At 41.0% G+C, this 21,926-nt stretch overlaps 1 protein-coding gene across 1 annotated transcript in view; it reads left to right on the top strand.

Moving 5' to 3' along the window:
- The window catches only part of STK31 (serine/threonine kinase 31), a 42,617-nt gene that overhangs the window by 8,184 nt on the left and 12,507 nt on the right, over nucleotides 1-21,926 (top strand). The window contains 10 exon segments of the mRNA XM_040593585.1: nucleotides 404-539; nucleotides 542-758; nucleotides 2,607-2,770; nucleotides 4,788-4,914; nucleotides 5,783-5,936; nucleotides 14,215-14,304; nucleotides 14,306-14,338; nucleotides 18,664-18,694; nucleotides 18,697-18,842; nucleotides 21,075-21,215. Coding sequence (XP_040449519.1) covers nucleotides 404-539; nucleotides 542-758; nucleotides 2,607-2,770; nucleotides 4,788-4,914; nucleotides 5,783-5,936; nucleotides 14,215-14,304; nucleotides 14,306-14,338; nucleotides 18,664-18,694; nucleotides 18,697-18,842; nucleotides 21,075-21,215 — 1,239 coding nt within the window.

The following is a 21,926-nucleotide window of genomic DNA, read 5'->3' as shown; positions in this document are numbered from 1 at the left end:
TTCAAATATTTTTTTCATATTGTTGCGTATAATGCTGTTAAATAGTTGGTTTAGCATCCTCTAAAAGACTTGGATAACCTGGTTGCCAACTTCTATTGAGAGCTGATGGGACTTTGGACTTCTGTCACTTGTGTGACACTGAATTCCTTGAAGCTGAACAGTGAGGTAGAAGTATTGGTGTTGAAGTCCAGTCTGGCATTGACAGTGATTAGATCAGGTGCATTTGTAGCCGTACAGATAACAGCATTGTTCCAGAATAAATGTGTTAAATATAAGTTTTACCTGTGTGGCTTTTTGGGTTTTGGTCTTAAACATGTCCTCTCTTTCTTAGAAGAAAGATGGCTGATTTCAGCTAAAAGTATTCAGTGTCCAATACACAACTTCATTGTATTTTGTATTACAGGGGAAGAAGTTCTTGAGCAGCCTGGTTTTTGAAAAAGAAATAAGAATACGTCATAAAGCCAAGCACAAAGATGGTACCATTATTGCCCAAGCAAAGTATGAAAAAGTAGATATTGGAGAAGAGGTGGCCAAGGGGGGGTTACTGAAAGATGCACATCTCCAGGGAACACTAAAAATGTGGAAGAGAGAGAAGTAGATGTTGTGAAGAATCAGCATCGGAAGATAAAAGTTTCATTTCCACTGTGCGTAAACAGATCTGATCACACGCTGCACAACACCCTGAGACAGTGTGTGGACCCAGCAGCTGCCAGCTCAAGGAATCAGAATTTTACTGGAAACTGTATATTTGCCCCAAAGTAAGGCAGTGGAACATCACAGAAAACTTTATATGAGTGATCTGATTAGCTTAGTTACTGAGATATGGGTGTATGAGAAGATTAAGGGGGAAGTGAGTATCTAAAATACGAGGTTCAGTTTCTGTCTTTCTATCTAGTGAAGTAATACAGGCACTCAGTGGAAGTGAGTATATGTGAGTCTGTGTGCATGCTACAGTAGTGGGAATTAGGACATTAATCTGTAGAAACCTGTTCATGTTGTTGAGGAAGCACAGGCTATCTAGCCAGTGTTTGATTTCCAGAGACAGACAATTCTCATATATCTTGATGCAAGATTTTGAAAAAGAAGGAAGGTGTAGCAGCTAGTAAGCAGAGGAGAACATAGTGGAAAGCTTAGTTGAGAGCGAAGGTTGCAGGACATCGGGCTTTTAGGAGATTTTGCAGTGACAGGCAATGCAATGTTTGTTTTAGCATCTATGAATTTTTCATAGGCTTGTCCCTGAGTCTTTTTCTAGTTATCCCCTATTTATTTAACTCTGTTAAAAACTCCCTGGGTGCATAAGTGGAATGTAAAAGTACACTTACCTAGCAGGACAAACATATTTTGGTGATTTATTTGTGTAGGAATGTAACAATGTGTCCTTATAAGAAAGAAAGCCAGCAACCATGGTTTGAAGTAAGCTTTAGGGGATTACGGTGTCTTTGCAACTTGTAATTACATTGACAAGACATGGTGGTAAGTTGGCAGTTACAGTTGTTCTAAGAAATCTTTTTAAAGAGACTTGCCCTACAGTTGCTAGAATTGCCATGGCAACAGGCTGCTGAGAAAAATGTTTGTGGGTGGGAAAGATGGTACTTGGCATTCAGAAAGTTGAGATGGTGTAAGAAGTAATGTTCTCCAAAAAAACTTATTTAGAATTTGCTAATGTTCCATAATTTGAGCTTCTTAAACATTGTAATGAATCACCTGAGGGGCATGCCCTTCCACATACCAGCATGTTATCCAAATACATTTTGCAATTAGATCGTTTAGGCAAGTCTATGCTGTTAATAAATACTAATATGAAATGAGGTGCTCTTCAAAAAAGTCTAAAGTACCTCATCCTGAATTATGTTGATACTCTGATCTGCCCTGTTTTCTGAGTTATCAATATACTCTGAATCTGACTTTTAAAGAAGAAATAGCCTTTTGTTGTTGTGGCACGCAGCAATGAGGTATCCTGACTGGCCTGAGCAGCCAGCAGATTCTCTATTCCATTTCTGTACGTTCTGGCATCTTTTAACTTTTTGCACATTGCAGGCATTTTTGAGTGGATGCCTGCAAAGGAAATTGAGAAGAAAAGAAGTTAGGGTGTAACCAAAGCCATACAGGTGAGGATGAAGCTGATGTGGGGTCTAGTGGAGCTTTGGTACCATACAGTATTGTCACAGTACTCTGGGGCAGATGCTTCACATCACTTTTCATTATAAAAATAACTTTAAGGTTATAGATCCAAAACACTAACCTTAAAGTGCTTTGGCTTATTTGGTAGATAGAGGGCTTGAATTACAATGGATCTTGACTTTTCTGGATCTGCAGTGTGGTATTGTAAGGGTTTTTTTTGATGGGAAAGACTTTTGAGTTGGTGAAAACATAGAAAGGGTTGTCTTCAAATGATGTATGTTTTTCCTTTGTGTTGTGTCTTTGTGAAGACTGGTATGGAGAGGGATGCAAATTCTGAAGTTGTAAAGCATGACTGTGGGTGCTTCTATGGTCTTTTTGATGTGGTGGTCTGTGGTCATTTCTGAAATTACTATAGCATGAAAGAATGCACATTATGTGTGGGTTTTTTTTTTTTTAATTAATTTATCTTAATTAATTTGTAAAAGGGAAAAAATGCTAGCTTCTACCTCGGTGTCAGACACCAGTTTGGCGCAAGTAAGACCAGATCAGAAGCTGTATGAAGACAAAGAAGTTCTCGGAAGGGAGAATGTATATCTCTTGCAGGGGCAGAAGGAACTAGAACCAAGGATTCAACAGCTGAAGTGTGAGCTTTCAGGTATGTGGAAATGCAAAGAGGGTGCTTCCCTCCCTGTTGTGTTTCTGACAATGCTTATGTCTTACGGTTTCATTGTACTGCAGTTCAGCTGTGCACTGTTGTTTGGATTAAACTGGTTGAGTGGAGATTTGTCTTGCCCTGGTGCAGGGAGATGCTGTCAGTGTGTGTTAGCTCATGTTTTGCAGTCCAAGTTGGATTCTAGCTCCCCTTGGTGTATGTACTGGCTTGCCACCACACTTGATGAAATTGCTGGTTTGGATGTAGGTGTTCAGTTTGAACACATAGCTTTGCACTTTGTGATTAAAAACATGCTTTGTGTATAAGGATGCAATTCTTGCTTTTTTTTTTCTTTTTTTTTTTTTTTTTTTTTTTTACTCACTTACAGGGAAGAAGGCTTTCTATGTGTTGGGCTGAAAATTCCTAAGCCTCACAGAATCGTAGCAGCTGTGGAATAGAACTGGGTAAGAATTAGTATTTCCTTAATTGCTGCTTAATAGAAAATATGCTTATGTTTCTTTGCAGGGGAAGTTCCTTGCACTATCTGAGAGAAACGCAGTACTTAGTAATAGTTACTGGTAGGCTTAAAAATGGTGTGAATGGTTTTAAGTGTGATAAACAGCAGTAGTAAGAAGAGATTGTGTGAAAAGCTATTTGCATGAATTCAGAAAAATGTTGTGCAAACACTTATCTCTACAGATACGAAAGGAAAATCTGCCATTGTGTAAATCCCTTTGAAACCTCCAAACCTGAATTTGCATACGACTTTCTTGCAGAATAAAACTACTCATAACTGGCTTTGCTACTCTGTTACCTCTGCCTAGAACACCTGTGTTGCTACGAATGCTAATCCGTTGTTGCACAGATTCTCCATCCACTGAAGATAGGATGTTTGTGTACTTCTATGTAAACTAAATTGACAAGCAACAGAATACATGCCTGCAGCTAAGAAAAAAATACTTGAATGTGCAAGGAATTCTTAGAAGCATTTCTTATATATAGCCTGATTTATTTACTTTTTTAAACAGATTTCTGCAAATTTTAATTACTATTTTGAGTTGAATGCAAGTAAACTGCTTTAAAAGAAAAGGTGGTGGATAGCCTTTTAAGTGAGATAATATTTGCTCCCTGCTAAAACCACTATGGTACACAATGACTTATTTTAGAAAGGTGTTGTGTGGTAGTAGCTTTGAGGGTTACTTCAAAAAAAGACACCCTGCAGTCATGAGACTGGATGCTCATCTGCAAATAAAAAACCTATTTATTTCTTTCTATATTTGTTTTTCTGTTTGGTGGCGGGTTTTTTTGGTTTGGTTTTTTTTTTTTTAATATGTAGCAAGTCTGAAAGGCTGAGAACATTTAAAGACTGTTTCATTACCTAAAGTGGAGTCTATAAGGGCACCTCTATGGTATGAGAGCAAGAACTCTGAAATTCAGGTTGCCCCTTGAGGAATATAGCCTGATGTGGTGTGTTGGCTTTTTTTGGGTCAAGAATATTCCTTAAGAACATCCCTTGTAGGAAGGTCAGGGTGGTTGTACATACAGCAAGAGTTTTTGTTTTGCTGCACCACTTTGAGGTGTGGTAGTGATGAGACTAAGGAGTTTCTTGAGGTACTGGACTTGGATTTTCTTGAACTAATGGGTAGGAACTTTTCAGCAAGGGAAGAAAAAAATCCTGTGTTGTTTGAAAACTTGCTAGCAAATGAAAAATGCTAGCAAACTTGAACACATCACTACTGAAATGAGAGGAAGGAAATGAACCGTTAACCTTTAAGTGTAAATGTTTAAAATGTTAAGTTTAAATGGACCTTTAAGGAGCTATTGAAGAAAATAAAATTGGTTTGTAAGTCTTTCTAGGCATTTTATTGGTGTTTTGAAGAGGGCCATCTGTGTGTGTGTGCATATCTGTAGTTTTCAAAAGTCTAAATTGTGGTCTGCATATTAGTAACTGGCTAACTGTTGTGACTGTCTTTACCTGTCTTTGTTGAAACACTGCTGCAAAAATGATAAATAATTCAGAGAAAGAAGGAAGCATTCAGGAAAACTGCTGAAGGTTTTGAGGAAACCCTACGTATGTATTTTGGAAAGAAAATGAGAAGTTTGGCTGCTAAGATGAAGGCACTGAAAGAAGTTAGGTATGTATTTTTTTTCTGAAGTAGTACTACGTATCATTGCCCTGCTTATTTCTTGAAGTAATGCATGCTTCTTTGTTTCCCAGAAGTTTTGTTTTGTTAATTTTCTAAGAAAAATATAGTGTTGTATACAGAGGGGAGTATTTTCCAAAAGCAAGGCTGAAATGTGAGCTTTTTGTAAGCTCACATTAGAATTTGCATTGTCTGCTTCTTAGTCTTCATCAGATGACTTTGCTTTATTTCTGCTCCTTTACCGTAGCTGTTGCAGGAAGAGCTTTCAATTCAGTCTTCAAGGAAGATGCAGCTAGTTGTTAAAAGTAACTGGGTAGTCAGAGTTCCTTGGGTATCTGTATTGCTGTGAGAGGTGTATCTCTTTGGGTAACCCAAATTACTCTTCTGGTTTTAAAAGAAGAGGCAAAACTGCAACGGGAAGAAAACTTGAAATAGAAATGATCATCAGTGCCTTTAAGAAAGAATGTATATATTGGTATATGTGTTTGTGGAAGATGAATAAAAAGAAAAAAACAAAACCAAAAAAACCCAAACAACCAAGGGAGGAAATAGGACAAAAGGGAAATTGAGAGCAGGAGGGAATTTTGTACACGTACAGCCTTGTCAATACTAAGGTATAATGAATGTATTGTATGTATTCTTGGTCCTTCCTCAAAAAAAAAAAAAACCAACAAAAAACCCCCAGCTGAATGAGACAGACTGCTGCTGCTACTTTTTGAAAGAAACTCGGTTATTAACATGACAAGTGCTATCTCAATCCGTATGTTTCAGGAGTCCGAATAGCACTGATTTTTAAACTGCTTCAGTTCTGGGGAGAAAAAAAATCCTGGTAAAATATTGTTTCCTCCTTACAACTTCGGTACACAAATAAGAACAGTTGTTTTGGGGAGCAGCTCTCTCAAACCATAAAAGTGGTTACAGAAGGATGTCTCACTGTTCCATGTTCCTTGGAAAAATTGCAGAAGATTTGGACAGAGTATGACTTGGCTCAGGAGAGGATTCAGTTATGCAGAAATGTGGTAGGTTGGAATTACTTTTTTTTTCTCGAGCTATAATTTAACAGCTATTGATAGAGTATGCATGGAAACATCTGCCCTTTGCTAGATAATGTCAGAGGCTTTGCTCCCTTTGCCACAACTGCTGTATTTGTGGAGGGTTATTTTTTTGTGTTAAACCTAGACTTTTTGACACCCTTGGTTTTTGTAAAGAAACAGAAGGAAATCAGAATATGGTACTTTAAAAGCTTTCTGTTCTGTGATAGTTAGAAACTGCTTCAGCTGTGCAGCTGAACTGTCTCTTCAAAACCTTTTGTTAGAGCAGCATGCCGCTGCGTCCTACGTGCTTCCCTCACCTGGGAGGTGTAGGGAGAGCGGCGTGCGGAGGCGTGTGTGGGAGGATGGACCGCACGGGGGAAAGCTGCCATCTAGCGCAGCTCCTCCGCAACCACGTCGGGAGAAGCCTGCCCGCGTGTGCAGGCACGGCTGTGTGGGTAGGGATGGCTCTCTGCTGTGTCTCTCCCGGGCAGCAATGCTACCTTTGGGAATGGGAAGGTTCCCTGGTCTATGGCAGGCATTGTCGTAAGGTAGGGAAGGGTTGGTGCATCTCGGAGAATGACAGCAAACGTGTAGCGACTATTTTCACGTATAACCTAACACAGCCTGCTTAAAATGTGTTGTTGTATTACACTGAATTTAACAGGTCATCAAATGGACTAGAAAAGAATGAGTGATTAAGAGACTCGTGGAATCATAGAATGGTTTGGGTTGAAAGGGACCTTAAAGATCATCTAGTTCCAGCTCCCTGCCATGGGACAGGGACACCTTCCACTAGACCAGGTTGCTCCAAGCCCCATCCAACATGCCCTTGAACACTTCCAGGGATGGGGCATCCACAACTTCTCTGGGCAACCTGTCCCCGTGCCTCACCACCCTCACAGTAAAGAATTTCTTCCCAATACCTGATCTAAATCTACCCTCTTTCAGTTTAAAGCCGTTACCCCTCGTCCTATCAGCACATGCCCTTGTAAGAAGTCCCTCTCCGGCTCTCTTGTAGGCCCCCTTTGGGTCCTGGAAAGCTTCTGTAAGGTCTCCCTGGAGCCTCCTCTGCTCCAGGCTGAACAACCCCAACTCTCCCAGCCTGTCTTCATAGGAGAGGTGCTCCAGCCTCTGATCATCTTCGTGGCCCTTCTCTGGACTCATTCCAACAGGTCCATGTCCTTGTTATGTTGGGGGCCTTAGAGCTGGAATGCAGTACTCCAGGTGGGGTCTCACAGAAGTGGAGTAGAGGGGGAGAATCATCTCCCTCAACCTGCTGGTCATGCTTCTTTTGATGTTTGGCTGTGGGTCCGCTCCAGACTGCGCTTGGAACCAGCTCTCTAACTCCTCCTCAGCCTCCCTGACACGACGCATCCTTCCCACTGCCTCCTGCAGCTCAGCTGCCTGCTCCAGGAGCCCCTCCGCCTGGGCACACCTTCTGTAGGCAGCTCTGCTGCCTGTCCCTGCCCCAGGAGAAAGGTCTGGGCACTGCCTGCAGCCTGAGGTCTGCACTGCAGCCTCTCTCCTCAGCAGCTCCAGCGGGGTGGGGGCACTGGCCACCACCGGGTTAGATGGGGCAGACCCATCAACCGATCCCAAATAAGTTATGGTTTTGTTGGCTGTGCAGGAAAAACTATTAAAACATCTGTAGCATGGAACACATTTGATTGCTGTAGGTGAAAACAAAATAAAGTCAAATGTTTAAACTTGGCAAGATTAAGATAAGTGTTAATAAGCTGATGACATTTTAGTGTTGTATCTTGTATAGGGGAGTAATGTGTAGAACAGCTAGGCTGCAAGGTACCCAGGAGGCAGGGCTGCCTAGGGATTCCCTTGTACAAGCTCTTCTTGGGTGAATTCCTGATCTCATGTGAAATAGTAGCAGTTGCAGTTTTCGGGAGATTACATGGGATGGTTGAGCTCAAGTGGGTCTGTAAGCCTCATTGAACAACAGCAGACAAATAAAGCAAAGCTGTCTTAGAACTTGTTTTTGCCCCGTCCTCCAGGTTTGCTTTGACCGAGTTGGACTGGGGGTAGAGGGAAAGAAAAATTTTAACATGGGCAGGATTTAGGACAGGGACAGGTACAGGTACAGTGATGTGACTGGGGAGTCTCGGAATTGTTTATTAAATAGAGGAGATGGTTTATTTAGTGTCATTCAGGTGGCAGTGTGTGTGAGGTGTTTTTTGAGGTTTTTTATTTTGAGTTGCAAACATGAGCTAGCAGCATTCTTCCATGAGAAACATCATGAAAAGACGTTTCATTCTAGAAGCATGCTTAAAGTTTTTCTGATGGACTAATTTGTTGGAATATGTTATTCTGGACATTGTCCTCAGTTTTAGTTGTGAGTGGCTAACAAGTCATGTTTGCATGATGCATTGTAGTGTGTTACACTGCCAAAATATTTGAAATACCGATGAAATGAGCTTACAGCACTATGCCGCTTCTATGTTTGTGTAGCCTTCAGTTTTTTGTTGACAAGGTGTTGGCTTCACACCTGGCTTGAAAACCAGTTTAATTTGGAAACCGACACCGCTCTGCTCCTCCCATGCCCATTCTGACATTGTTCCTGGTTGCCTAAGCTAAGGTGTAAACGAATGGTGACATGAAATCTTATGACTTTTCAAGAGCATCCTGCTGTAAAAAAAATTCCTGCTCTCTGAAGAGGGGAAATTGTCATGGTAGTGTCACAAATATTTTAAATGGGGAAAAATAAAGACAACAGGAGTTCTTCTAGATGTCAGGTATCCCACAGAGTGCTTGAGAGCTGCAAAGGGTATGCAAGTGGGAATGTGTGTGGAAGTGTAGAGCTCCCTGAAGAATTAATTTACTTTTCAAGATGGATTGGTAGCAGCTGGAAGCAGGACATCTCAAGGCTTTTGTGGAATTTGTCTTAAGTATTTTGAAGACTTAGGTGGGTGAAAGGTACAGAACAAGAGTTTTGGGGGCATCATGGAGAGCTACGGTGCCACAAAGGCTGTCCTGTCTTAATGTGCAGTGTAGTGACTTAACTTTTTTTTGTTATTTCCTGAGAAGCATTTTGATTTTTGAAGATCTATTTTATGTGTTGTAACATGCCACAGGATCTTGGCTACTATATTTTCAAATACCAGAAATGTCTGAAGATGCACACAGTAAAAAGGCACACTTAATATTCTGCTTCTCAAACCTACTTAAATTATACTGACTGTAGATAGGCTAACAAATGCATTGATGTTGCTGACTTTGTTTCCTGCTCAGTTGTAGTGAGATACGTGTAAATCCAATGTACAGGAAGCCCAGTGAACCCAAACAGATGGATGAAATAGTTGGCTATTAAACTGTAGCAGACTGTTTAACTCTGTTTGCTTAATTTGTCAACCCAGCTGTCAAAATTGGTTTTACTAAGTTAAATCTTGCTATTCAATTGCCTAAGCAATGTGCTCTTCCTTTAACCTCTCTGGCATGCTGATGCCCTCTCTCACTGTCACAAGCCTTGTTTGTAAGCTCTTGGGAACGAACATCTTGTTTTGCTTTCAGGGAAACCTAATGCATCTTAAATACCACAGGCGTGGGTAAACCCCATAAAGTTTGAGTGCAAAGTAAACGGCATTATTTTAGTTTTCATTTTCTATGCTTTCTTAGTTGATTTATGCTGGTTTAACTGGGTCTTTCTTAGATACTGCCCTAAAATGAAGATGGGCAACTGGAGTGTTTGTTCTTAATAAGGCATTTATGTAATCACAGAGTGGTCAGAGTTGGAAGGAACCTCTGGAGATCATCTAGTCCAAGCCCCTGCTAAAGCAGGTTTACCCAGAGCAGGTTGCACAGGATCACGTCCAGGTGGGTTTATGAATTATCTCCAGAGAAGGAGACTCCACAGCCTCCCTGGGCAGCCTGGGCCAGGGCTCTGTCACCCTCAAGGTAAAGAGGTTTTTCCTCATATTCAGACACTTCCCTTGTTGCAGTTTTTGCCCGTTGCCCCTTGTCCTGTCGCTGGGGACTGCTGAAAAGAGCCTGGTCCCATCCTCTTGACACTCACCCTTAAGATAATTGATTACACTGATGAGATCCCCCCTCAGCCTTCTCCTCTCCAGCTCCACAGCCCCAGCTCTGCCAGCCTCTCCTCACCAGGGAGGTGCTCCAGGCCCCTCACCAGCTCCGCAGCCCCCGCTGGGCCCTCCCCAGCAGCTCCCCGTCTCCCGTGACTGGGGAGCCCAGCGCTGGGCCCAGCACTCCCGATGGGCCTCACCAGCCCGAGCAGAGGGGCAGGATCAGCTCCCTGCACCCGCTGGCCACGCTGCCCCTAACGCGCCCCAGGGTCCCACCCGCCTTCTCGGCCACAGGGCCACCGCTGGCCCGCGGGCAACCGGCTGTCCCCCAGCACCGCCCGGCCCTTCCCCGCAGAGCTGCCCCCCAGCAGCCCCCCCCCAGCCTGTGCTGGTGCAGGGGCTGTCCCTCCCCAGGGCAGGACCCCGCGCTGGCCCCTGTGGGACCCCACGAGGTCCCCTCCCCCCGGCTCTCCAGCCTGCCCAGGCCTCGCTGAGGGCAGCACGGCCTGCTGGTGTCCCGGCGGTTCCTCCCAGTTTGTGCCATCGGGAGACCTGCCGAGGCTGCGCTCCGTCCCCTCAGGCCACCGATGACCCAGCTGAACGGGACGGGACCCGGTGCTGAGCTGGGGCACAGCGCTGGCTACAGGCCCCCAGCTGGGCTCTGCGCCGCTGGTCACAGCCCCCGAGCTCTGCCCTCAGCCCGTGCTCAGCCCATCACTGCCCACCCGCCTGACCCACGCTCCTGAGCTTGCCCGGGGGCTCTGGTGGGGGACGGTGTCAAGAGCCGGGCTGAGGTCAAGGTAGGCACCATCCACCGCTCCCCTCATCCACCCGGCCAGTCATTCCGCCGTAGGAGGCTGTCAGGTTGCCAGGCACGGCTTCCCCTTGGTCAATCCACGTTGACTGTCCCTGGTGACCTTCTTTTTCTCCACGTTTGGAGCTGACCTCCAGGATGAGCTGTTCCATCACCTTTCCAGGGGTGGAGGTGAGGCTGACCAGCCTGTCGTTTCCTGGGTTCTCCTTCTTGCCCTTTTTGTAGACTGGAGTGACACTGGCTTTCCTCCAGTCCTCAGACACCCTCCTGTTCTCCATGCCCACCAAAGATGATGGACAGTGGCTCAGCAATAACGTCTGCCAGCTTTCTCAGTGCTCGGGGGTGATCCCATCAGGGCCCACGGGTTTGTGGGTGTCAGGTTTGCCTAAACGATCTCTAACCCGATCCTCCTCGACCAAGGGAAAGTCCTCCTGTCTCCAGACTTTCTTGCCTCCAGCTTCTGGGGTTCCTGAGGACCAGCCTTGGCAGCAAAGATTGAAGCAAAGACGGCATTCAATAACACCACCTCTGTATCATGACATGATGTATGTCTTGGAAATATAAGATAATCAGTGAACTGAGATAGTACTGGTGCATGGTGTGTATGAAAATAACAAAGATGGTTCTTCTGGAATGGAAATACTTAAAAATATATTCAAAACTAGTCCTAGAATTTGATGTAAGTTCGGTGTCCCAATAGGAAGGTGGTGGTAGCAATCACTTACCAGCTTTCCTATGAAATGTTGCCAAGAGGACAGCAGCTTTGCAGATGAAAAAACGGGGATAATTAGAAGTTCCCTGCTTGCAGTGTAGGCAGATACTCTTAGTAATGGGGTGTAATAGAACTACTGACTTTTCAGATACTGTAGATAGTGTTTTATGGATGTGTCGTTTAATTTATGATTTTGATTTAGAAACTTATTGGAGACTCTAGTGTACATATTTAGAATTTTTTTGTGGGAAGGATGATAAAAATAATCACACCGATGTTTAAAAAAAAAAAAAGTGGAGGAGGGTAGGATAAATAGAGCCGTTTAATGAGGATGCTGATGCCAGAGGTAGCTTTAGCTATTCTGTATATCAAAAAGTAGTAACTTGCACTAAAGGGAGCAAAAAACTTGGGCCAAAAGTAGAAAAAGGCTCTATAAAGGGATTAGAACTTATCTATGGAGGGGGATTATTTTTTTTCCTCTCTTGCTTATGAAGTCATTAAATCACACTAAAGCAAGAATGCATTGATGAGGTGATTGCACTATACATAGTCCTCTTTTACGGACTTTCCTAAGCATTGCTATAGTCTGAAACAAGATGGTAAGATGGTTTGGCATTTGGTCTGACAGTGTCTGATGCTTGGTTGTGTGAGGTTGTTTGTGGAGCTGTTTATTAATTAATTTATATATTTATTTATTTTGAAAGGTATAAGATGGACCAGACACAAACTAAACTAAATTTTGTAGTTTGAGAACCCTTTAGCCTGTTCTAAAGAAGTTGAATTCTGATGTTTGCTGTTGTGATGAGCTTACATCTTTATTAAGCAGACTATTGATATACTGCCTGTGTACTTAATGCTCTGTGAGGTTATTGAACAGGCATTGTGTGAGCCACGAAAAGTCACATGTATCTAATTACATGGCAGACACAGGGAGCAGACTTGTCCTGTGGCTCCCAAGCTGTATGTTCAGTCATGTGTAGACTGTTCAATTTACTCTAGTGCTGAAACTGGTATTGGAGTTTGGTTGCCTGGTTGAATCTTCTACTATGTTACGTCTCTACGGCTTTAGTTTTTGAAGTAATATTCTGCAGAAGTCTTGTCTTGGAAAGTGTTCTTTATGACAGGGGGTCCTTACTCCTTTTTATGCAGTGCATTACAGTATTCTTTTACAAATGAGCTCCTGTCTTGTGGGAAGAACAGCCCAAAGTCTGTAAAAATTGTGTGTGCTTTTGGTCACCAGAGATGCCCAATAATTGCAGAAGTGCCTATTAAATATTTTTTTTTGTTTGTTTCTTGTTTTTAAATGCTGAAGTAATATGTTGTGTTCACTTTCTGTAGTAGAACTTATTCCACTGATTTTTATTATCCAGGCCACTAATGTCTGGCTGAATTACAACATCTGTGTAGCTGCTAATCTAAGTTTTAAAGCAGTATATGTTGCAACTTGGAGTTACACTTCTGTTGTGTTTTGTCCATCTTTCAATTTCCAGCCACTGGATCTTGCTCTGCCCTTGTCTATTTCTAGTCTATCTTCCCTGGATGCTTAAACTGATTAAGTCGACTTCCAAGATTTCACTGGATAAACTAGATTTAAAAACACTCTTGAACCTGTGTTTGTGTATACATATCTACATTACAGATATATCATATATTGCTTGTTAGTAGGAAATGTTCATTTGTTCTTTGGCTCCATGTGAAACTGATAGCAGTGCCCTGGTTAACTCTTCTGTTGTTTTCTATTTCTTTACTAATTGCCTTCCACACCAGACTTCCTAAGATTTTTTGGGGGGGGCAATGGGGAAGGGCACATGTGTCAGGACAATGTGTTATAGCATTTCAATCGTTTTACTTACTTTTTTTATTTTTGGAGATGGATGAAGAAGGAAATAGCAAATTTTTACAATAGGTCTGTAAAGCTGTCATTTGGTCTTCCATATTCATGTATATTTTCATATTTCTGTGGGCGTGTTGGGTTAAATCACTGTGAAAAGAACACTGCAAACATGCTTCTGAGTATAGTTTTTTATCTTCCTTCATCCATTTCAAAAAGTTTGGTTTTGGTAAGTCTGTTAGTTGTCTTGTCTGATACGAATGTGGGATTCCTCTCCCAATAGCAGAACTAATCCTGCCAGTCATCCAAGGGAAACTTTGATTTTGTTTCTAGAAAATTAGTTTAGTGATCTTACTGCAGATAATCAGTAGGGAGCTTACAGGTCATCGGTCTTTCCTGCTAGAAGGCAAGGAAAAAATTAATAAAAGGATTTTTTTTGACTGTAAAGCATTCTTCTCCAGAAAGAAATCTTTTGCAGTTTGACTTTATAGATGTAATTTGACATGTATGGAAATATGGATAATCCAAATTCTAATTTCTGTAATACAATCAAAAACTGTAGGACAGTTACGACATTTTAAGTTTACAGCATCAGTTAGGGCTCCCACTGTTATCAACAGTCATGCAGAAACTGTTTCTTTAGTTGTCTGATAAGGCAATCATATTCTTACACTGTAAAGGATGCTGTATTTGTGCAAGGTCATCGTGTCATAGGAGCAGATGTTAAAACCAAAATTTGTTTTTTCACTCATTCCTAGTCAGGCAGGTATTGTGCTATTTGTACTTTGCAAGGATTAACGCTTTTTTGTATCACTTCCCACATTGTGTATGTGGTGTTTGGTGTGAGTTGCTGACTTGCTTTTCCTTCTGCGTAGGATGAAAGAGATGAATTGATTACCAGGAGCGATGAGGTGCAGCAGAACTTGTATTCAGCAGTGGAAGAATTAATTTTGGAAGTGGATAAACTTGCCCCTCTCTGAGTGCTCAAGAATGTTACAGGTGAGGATGTCACTTTTATCAGTATTGATTCTGAAACACTGAGAACTTGTGGAGGGTGTTTCTTAAATGTTTAATGTTTTATAATTGGAGACCTCAACAGCAGCAGATGAAACTTTAGATAACACTTCCGAGTGAAGTTGTACACCTGACACCTGTAGTTCTCAGTGTTACTTGTGATCGTGGCTCCTAGATGTTTTGTTTCTAGAGGCAAATTATTACCTAGATCCTCGATTTGAGCAACAGTTTTGGTTTGTGGTTTTTTTTTTAATGGTATTGCGTTTGGTGGCTAACAAGACTTCACAAAGCACAGAATATTTAGAAGACAGGTGTTAATGAGAGAACCTACAATTAAAAAGTCAATGCAGTTACCCTGTAAATTGTGGTGGTGGGTTTTGTGGTTGGCTTACATGCTTTCCTAGCCATTTCTCTTCAGGTGGCTGTGTACTTTGGACGAGTGTAGCAAAATGTAAAATGTTTAAAGCTTTTTTTTGTTTGTTTGTTAAGGTGAGAGTTAAACACTACAGAAGCACATGTTTTTACCACGGCTCTCCCTCTCAGCCAGTCCAACAGAAAGTGGGAAAATAGACAGGGAACTAGGCTCTATAGAGGCAGTAAGAACTTTTGAAGAGGACTTTATCACTAGAAGTATTACCAAATTGGCATTACTGGTCTTTGCTATTAGAAATAATTTCTTTTCTTCTTTTTAACTTCAGAAATATAATTTGCTTTTATTTTGACTGTGCAAGTGTGCTTGGAGAGGGTAAAAAGGTTGGCAGTAGTATCAGCTTGTCTGTACAAATTTAAGAGATGTATTTGTCCGTGCAAGTATGAGACCGTTCTTATGAAAAAGCATTAAGATTACAGACTGCACATATGTTTGTATAAGGTTGAAGCAGCATTAATAAATTGGAAGCATTCAAATTTTCATGGAATTACTCAATTTCTAATGGAATTATTTTTCAATGCCATTAAAAAAATGTTTTGGTACACTTAATTTTTGGTTCTAGTCTGACTGGAGATTGGCCCTGATTAGAAAAGATATTGGAAGGGTAGCATTTCATGGCTTTCTATCACTAGAGGCCCTGTGTGGATCCTGCTTCTTCAGACAGAGGAAGGTTGTGGTGGTGTAGTGTGTGTGGTTTTTTCTGTTTTACTTTTTTGTTTTGTGTTTTTTTGGGGGGTTTTTTTTTTTTTTTTTTTTTTTTTTTTTGGTGTGTGTTTAAAGGTTATACTGTGCTAATCCACTAGGTGGTAGCCATTAAGCATCTTCTAGAAAATTGTACTGCAGTGAAATTTTAAGTGTTTTGAAAATATTTGAAGGGGGACTGACATGCTGCTAGGTGTGTTGAGTCAGTTTTAGGCTTCAGCTTAACTGTCCTCTCTTATATTAAGGGCTAGAAGGTGAAAATAGTTTTCCCAAGTAGGGAAACGGAAATAAGTTTTTACCAAATATCAGTGAGAACCTTGGTTGCAGTTTTATAGAGCTGAAGAGGTCACGCTGTGCTGTCCTAGACACACAAGGATTTTTCCAGTGTTTCTCAGAAGAACAGGAGCGTGGAAGCTAATGCCCTTTGGTTGGGGCTGTGTATTGCAGACTTCTTTTCTGCATCACAGAGCTCTTCTGACTTATGTTTTATAACTTCTGGTGAGAATTGTTGTTGTCCTGAACTTTAGAAAAATTCAGACAGCTTCTGTCCAGCTGGGTCCAACTGGCTAGGACCTGGGTAAACAGTTGGTGAGCTCCATGCTTTCCAAGTGATAATACTGCATTGGTTTAGAGGAAAGCAGAGTGTGGGCCTATGCATAAGCTGCTCTAAAGCAAGCTGGGGTTTGAGCTGAACAGTTGTCAGCTGCTGTGTATTAGCTGTCTATAAGAACGTTTTCTTTGCCCCGTGGATAGTGTGTAGTAGCTTGTTCTGGTGCCTTTGAGTTACCACACTTAGAGATGGCAACTGGGACTAAGCACATTGTAGGCTACTGAGCCATCTTCATCTGGTAACTTGTTATCCTTTTGGATCTGGCTTCTGTATCCATGTGCTGGTGAAGTTGCTGATGTTTTATGGAAGTGTGCTCATAGCAGAAAAACAAATGGGAAGAAATAGGGCATAATCTACAGGATTTATTCCTTGAGGACAGCCTGATGGAACGCATGCAGATGCTCTTCTGGTGTGACTAGTGCTATTATTTTTGTAAACAGGATGTAATATTGGTTATGAAACTGTTAGTGTGCACTTTTCTTGGCTCTACTCACTTTTGGCTGCTGTTAAATGGGCTGATTTTTTTTCTCCCTCCAAACTGTTCTATTTGAACCTGGCTTCTACCTTGCTGTGCCACTTTCTATCCATGTGTATTCTGGTATATAAAATTCCAGTTGTTCAAAAAAGAATGTGAGAAAAATCTGTTGTGCACTTGAGTGATTTGAACAGCCTCCATAAATTTAGCACAAACCTCCTTCATGAATTTGCTTATAGAGAAGCATATTTGTACAAAGCTCATGTCACTTGACTCAGCTGGAAATTGCTGTTTTAAATAATCTATTGTACTGAATGTATGCTGTTCACTGTAGTAGCTATTGTTATGAAAGTGGTTTTATAATTTTTATAAAATACTGTTTGGTGGTGTAGTGGTTTTTTGTGTGGTTTATTTTTTATTTGTTTGTTTGCTGTTTTTTTGGTTTTTTTTTTTTTTTTTTTTTTGGTGTGTTGCTGCATCTAGTTGGTTATAATGCAAGGAAATTCTTATGTTTTTGGCCCCAATCTGAACTTTGCTGTGTTGTGCCTGTAAAGCTGGGGCCTGGTTGTGGTATCATCATATGTAGTTCTACAAAATTGGTCAAGCTCACTTCCACACCTCTGCAGTACCTTCAGTCCTCAGCGAGGGAAGGCTGTTGCTGCCATGTTCTGGCCCATGGTGGTAGCATCAGTCTGTTTTACTTGAAGTTATATTTGTTTGCTCATATGACCTCTGCGTTTCAATTATCTAAAAGGCTCCTGACAAGTTCTTGTGTGTGACTTGAAGTTCTGTCACACTGCTTTTTCCATTATATTGGCTGTTGAGTCTGAAGGGATGAAACCCCCTGGCTCAAGAGGAGGACAGAGAGGTGTTTTGGTGTTTTTCTTCATCTACATGACCTAGGTCTTGTTTGGGAAAGTCTGTGATAACTTCACTCAAATGTTCTGGGATCTGAGAAAAGGAAAAAAGTGAAAGCCTGTATGTAAGTGAACTGTCATAAAAAAGGTTTTTTTTTAATCAGCTGGTTGGAAATGATGTGGGTAAGTAAAATGATGGATTTTGAAGGCTGAAGGATGCTAGTTATTACAAAAGCACAGGTTTGTCCAGTCAAATCCTACTGTTCAGAGAGAATTTTCTCTTTTTGAACTATAGCAAATTGCAGGCAAACACCAATGTAGCTCTCGAGTATTTTTCATCATGGGACTTTCCACCCAGGTGCAAGGAAGGCTGTTTTCTGTCAGGATGTTGTCTCCACTGGTAATTGACTGATACGTTCTTCCCTGACCCTACATGTTCTTCAGGTCATTTAACAGACTGCACTTTGTTTAAAAGTGATTTCTGTTTGCCCTCAGCTTTAGCCTCAATGCCTTTCCCTTATGTGTAACATTTCAGTTTTTTCTCCAATACAAGTCAAAAGGAGGTGGACCCTGTGTCCTTCATATAGTTGGATTTTAGGTGGAAATAGACATTTCCAGACAATAAAACTCATTTTAGAGGTATCAGATGTGTAGGTAATTGCTGTTCCATCTAGGAGTCAGTGTGATGACAGAGGTACATCAGAAGAGATTTGACTAGTGACTTTTGAAGGGAGGGTTCAGTCCAGAAGCATTCCTTATGTGTCTGGCTGCTCACCTTGTTTCTTAGAGGTTCACTTTGTTTTCTGAATTTGAGCAGTTCTATGAGGAGCATTATAAATTGAACCCCATTTTGCCCTTTATCCTGATGATTGGACTTTAAAGTCCAATCCATAGGAAAAGACACTAGAATACAAATGAATTCTTGTGACTTGTTAAGCTTTTTGTTGTCTTTTCCTTCCATGTGTTTATGGGAAAAATCAGACTGTGATCTCTCTGAGATACTTTTCTGTATTGCATTTTCTGGTAGACATATTGCCACTAGATCTGAGAGGAAAGTGGAATATAAAATATACTACTTCACTGCATATAGAAAGAGGCTTTTGTAGTAGGAATGATCTTATGCCAGTGGGTAATGCTAACTCTGTGTTAAAATGTCTTGATTTTTATAGATAGTGTATGGTCACAAAATTCTTCTGATTTGCAAACCTATTTTTGTTTGATTCACTTTATGCGTAGAAACTTTCTGCTTCTCCAGAGATGGTGTATGGGTTGGGTCTGAAACAGGTGACTCTGAGGAGGCATTTCAGCAGTTCTCTAAGTGGGAGAGTATTAAAATGAAGAAATTAATTTGTGTCAGAAATGATACGGACACAGCTCTGCAAATTTTTGCTGACTGGTTTAGTGGCATCTTAAAGGTAAGGCAAACAGTCAGTCGTTCCTGTTGATGAAAAAAGTGAAGTATGACACTGTGTAAACTGCGCCTGTGAGGAGCAGGCATTAGTAGGGGTGACTGCCTGTGGCAGGGCGGTTGTGCACATCAACAGTGGCTCTAGCTGACAGTGAGTAATGCATTGAGGAACAGTGTTAAATTTACCTTTATTCTTAGTGTAGCTTTGCAATGAGCCATTCATAAATGAGAGTTTATGCTTTCTTATGAAGGGACATCTTTTGTGTAAAGGCTAGTACTTTTATGCAAGTATAACTTTTGTATGGGTGTGCTCTGACTGTTCATTGTGTGACTGAAATGTTTTAATGAGTCCTTTTCAAGTGGCCTTTGGATAGAAAGACCAGATTTTGAAAGGTTCTAGTTCCTAAATGCTGCTGAAAGAAGTGATGAAAGATCACTGCAAAGGAGCAGCCAGTCTGGCTTGGCATGATCTAGGTAGAGATTGCAGCCAAATATATAACAGGATTTTTTTCCTCATTGAAATGCTGAGTGTGGAGAATTTATGCAAATAAAACATCCACTTCTATTTGCATGTCCTGCAGTATTTCTGGAATACCATTCTGATGGTCTGTCTCTCTCAGTCCGAGTTGTAGGAGGTTTGGAGCATTGAAGCTGAGTATGTTATCTGTCTTAAGAAAGAAATGGATGATGGAAGTGGATTACCGTCAAGTTCCGCTTGTAAAGAAAGTGCAAAGTAGGGAGGTAACTTTGCGGCTTTCCTGTTTCCATGCTTAATATCCATGTTCTTGATCAGTTTAGGACTCCTAATCTTCCTGGAAAGACTGTAACCTGCTCTCTCTCCATTCCTGCAGGCCCAGCTTCCTTGGTCTCCTTCTTGTTGCACTTGTGTGTGAATTTTCTCGGTTTGTGTCAGCATAATCTTCCTGCTCATGTGAATTGTACATAATCCATAAGGGATGTGCCTTTCCGTAGTGAATAGGTTTTCTGCCCTTGCATTTCATTGTGCCCAGAGCACTGTGGCCAGACAGGGTTAAGAATAAGAGTGTTCTTTGACCTGACAATAAATGCTGTTCAGCAGCAGTGTAGACTTGTTGCATGTCATGTGCGGTACAATGTTAATGAATATAATTACTTGCAGTTATTTATAATCATGTCATTTATTAGAGGAGGTAAACAAACCTGCAGGTGGGTTTCTGCGATTGCTGGGTGCAATTCAGAGTGCTATTCTGCATGTATGAAAGTGACTAAAGTTGTTAGTGTAGTGGTGAATTTTGGTTTACCTGTTTCAAATTAGAACTTTTCTGCAAACAGTTCAGAGACACAGGAAATGTACAGACTTTTGGCATGGGTTGGTAAAATACGCGTAGGTATTATATATATATATATATAAAATATATACCTAGGAAGAAATTTTCAGTTATCTGTCTTAATGATTTCAGCTTTTGATATGCAATTATTCTATTGCAACTTAACTTTTACCTCCTTTTTTTTTTAAAAAAAAGTGTGAGCAATTGTGTAGAGAAAATGTTTCTTTGAAGTGTTTCCCTTCCCATTATTTCAAATAGATACTCCTTTTCTTTCTGAATCCAAATTAATCTCGGGTAGGATTGTTCAGAATTTACAAAAGGAAATGGGTCAATAACATACAAGAAAGTTTTCAGAGACTGGATGGCTTCTCTCCAGCGTGCAACTCCAGGCTTTGGGGAGCAACATATTGTTGGAACTTGCACTATTAAACTTCTTAGTTCCTTTAAGGTTAAGGCAATAAAATACTTAGATCCTAGGATTGCCTTTATGTCGTACTATATAGGAGTGGAAAGTCCAATTGGTAGTGAAATTGCTGTATTGAGCATCTTGTGTATGACTGTGTGGGCAGCACACATTGATTTTTGACATGAAACTCATGGGATTTGGATTCTTCCAGTGTTTCATTTTTGGTAAAAATCAAAATGAGATTAGGAAAATAAAACTCAACTAAAGTAAGAATCAACTTTCTTCTTGCCTGGTGCATCTTAACAGTTCTGGAAATCATTGTATCACTCAAATGTAAGGCAGTTAAAGGTGAGATCTGACGCAAATCCTGATTAGATTTCCAGTAGTGCTAAGTCTTTGTATGTCTTGCTTGGTTTTGCTGTCTGCTCCCTAACTAGTTACTTTCAATAAATAAGTAGTTATTACTTAAAATACTATCAAGTATTATAATCAAGGCTGATTTCTTTTTCTCCCCACCCCTGCTGAGTGTTTTGACCTGATGTCAGAAGCATCTTCAGATTTAGAGGAGGTGATAGGCAATGTGGATGACACGCTCAAAAAGGTTGAGTTGGCTCTTTGTGGGGAACTGGATGCCAACTTAAATATAAGTTCTATTCATGCTTTCTGTGTTCATGACTTCTATTTATGTTGTACATCTTTGATTTCACTTTAAAGCTTTTCTTAATGTATGGGGTGAGTTCATGCACTACAGTAAGGCAGCGTCTTTTTTTGTGGAAGTATGATAGGAAGTCACTCGGGTTGCTCCCCAGAGAAAAGGGGTGTTTTCTAGGCAACAGGCAGAGGGCGGCTTTGCATTACAGGAACTTGGCTGTATGTATGGCTGGCTTAACTAAGAAATACTGGGAAAACTGTGTGCAGAGAAGCTTTCTTTGAGCTGTATTGAGTTTTGGTGCTTGTGTTGAAAATACAGGTGATAGAAAGTAAGTTTCGGTTTAAAATAATGGGATTGCTTCTCTGGATGAAGTTATATGGATAAATTTAATTTTTCCAGTCTTAAGAGAGGAATAGTTTTTCATCACTTTCGTTTTGCCTGGGACAAGTGTTCTTGCCTTACTTGTAATTTTTTTCTATGCTTATGTTAGACTTTTACCCTGTTGTTTACCTTTTCTGATAAGCATTTTCTCCATTCTCTTTTGCTAACTCTGAGGTACTTGAATTGGCAGCACAGCAGGGACTCTCATTGCAGACAGAGAATGGTCATGTCAGCAAAAGTTGAACCTGTCCATGATGTCCATCATACTAACAATAAACCAGTAGTTTAGTCTGCTTGTAACTGCTCTCTGTGATAGAACCAATGATTCTTATTTGGAAGAACAGT

The sequence above is a fragment of the Falco naumanni genome, chromosome 4 (genome assembly GCF_017639655.2).
Source record: "Falco naumanni isolate bFalNau1 chromosome 4, bFalNau1.pat, whole genome shotgun sequence".
Lineage (NCBI taxonomy): Eukaryota > Metazoa > Chordata > Aves > Falconiformes > Falconidae > Falco > Falco naumanni.
Note: the sequence above shows the minus strand (reverse complement) of the source record. Positions and strands in the feature narration are given on the sequence as shown.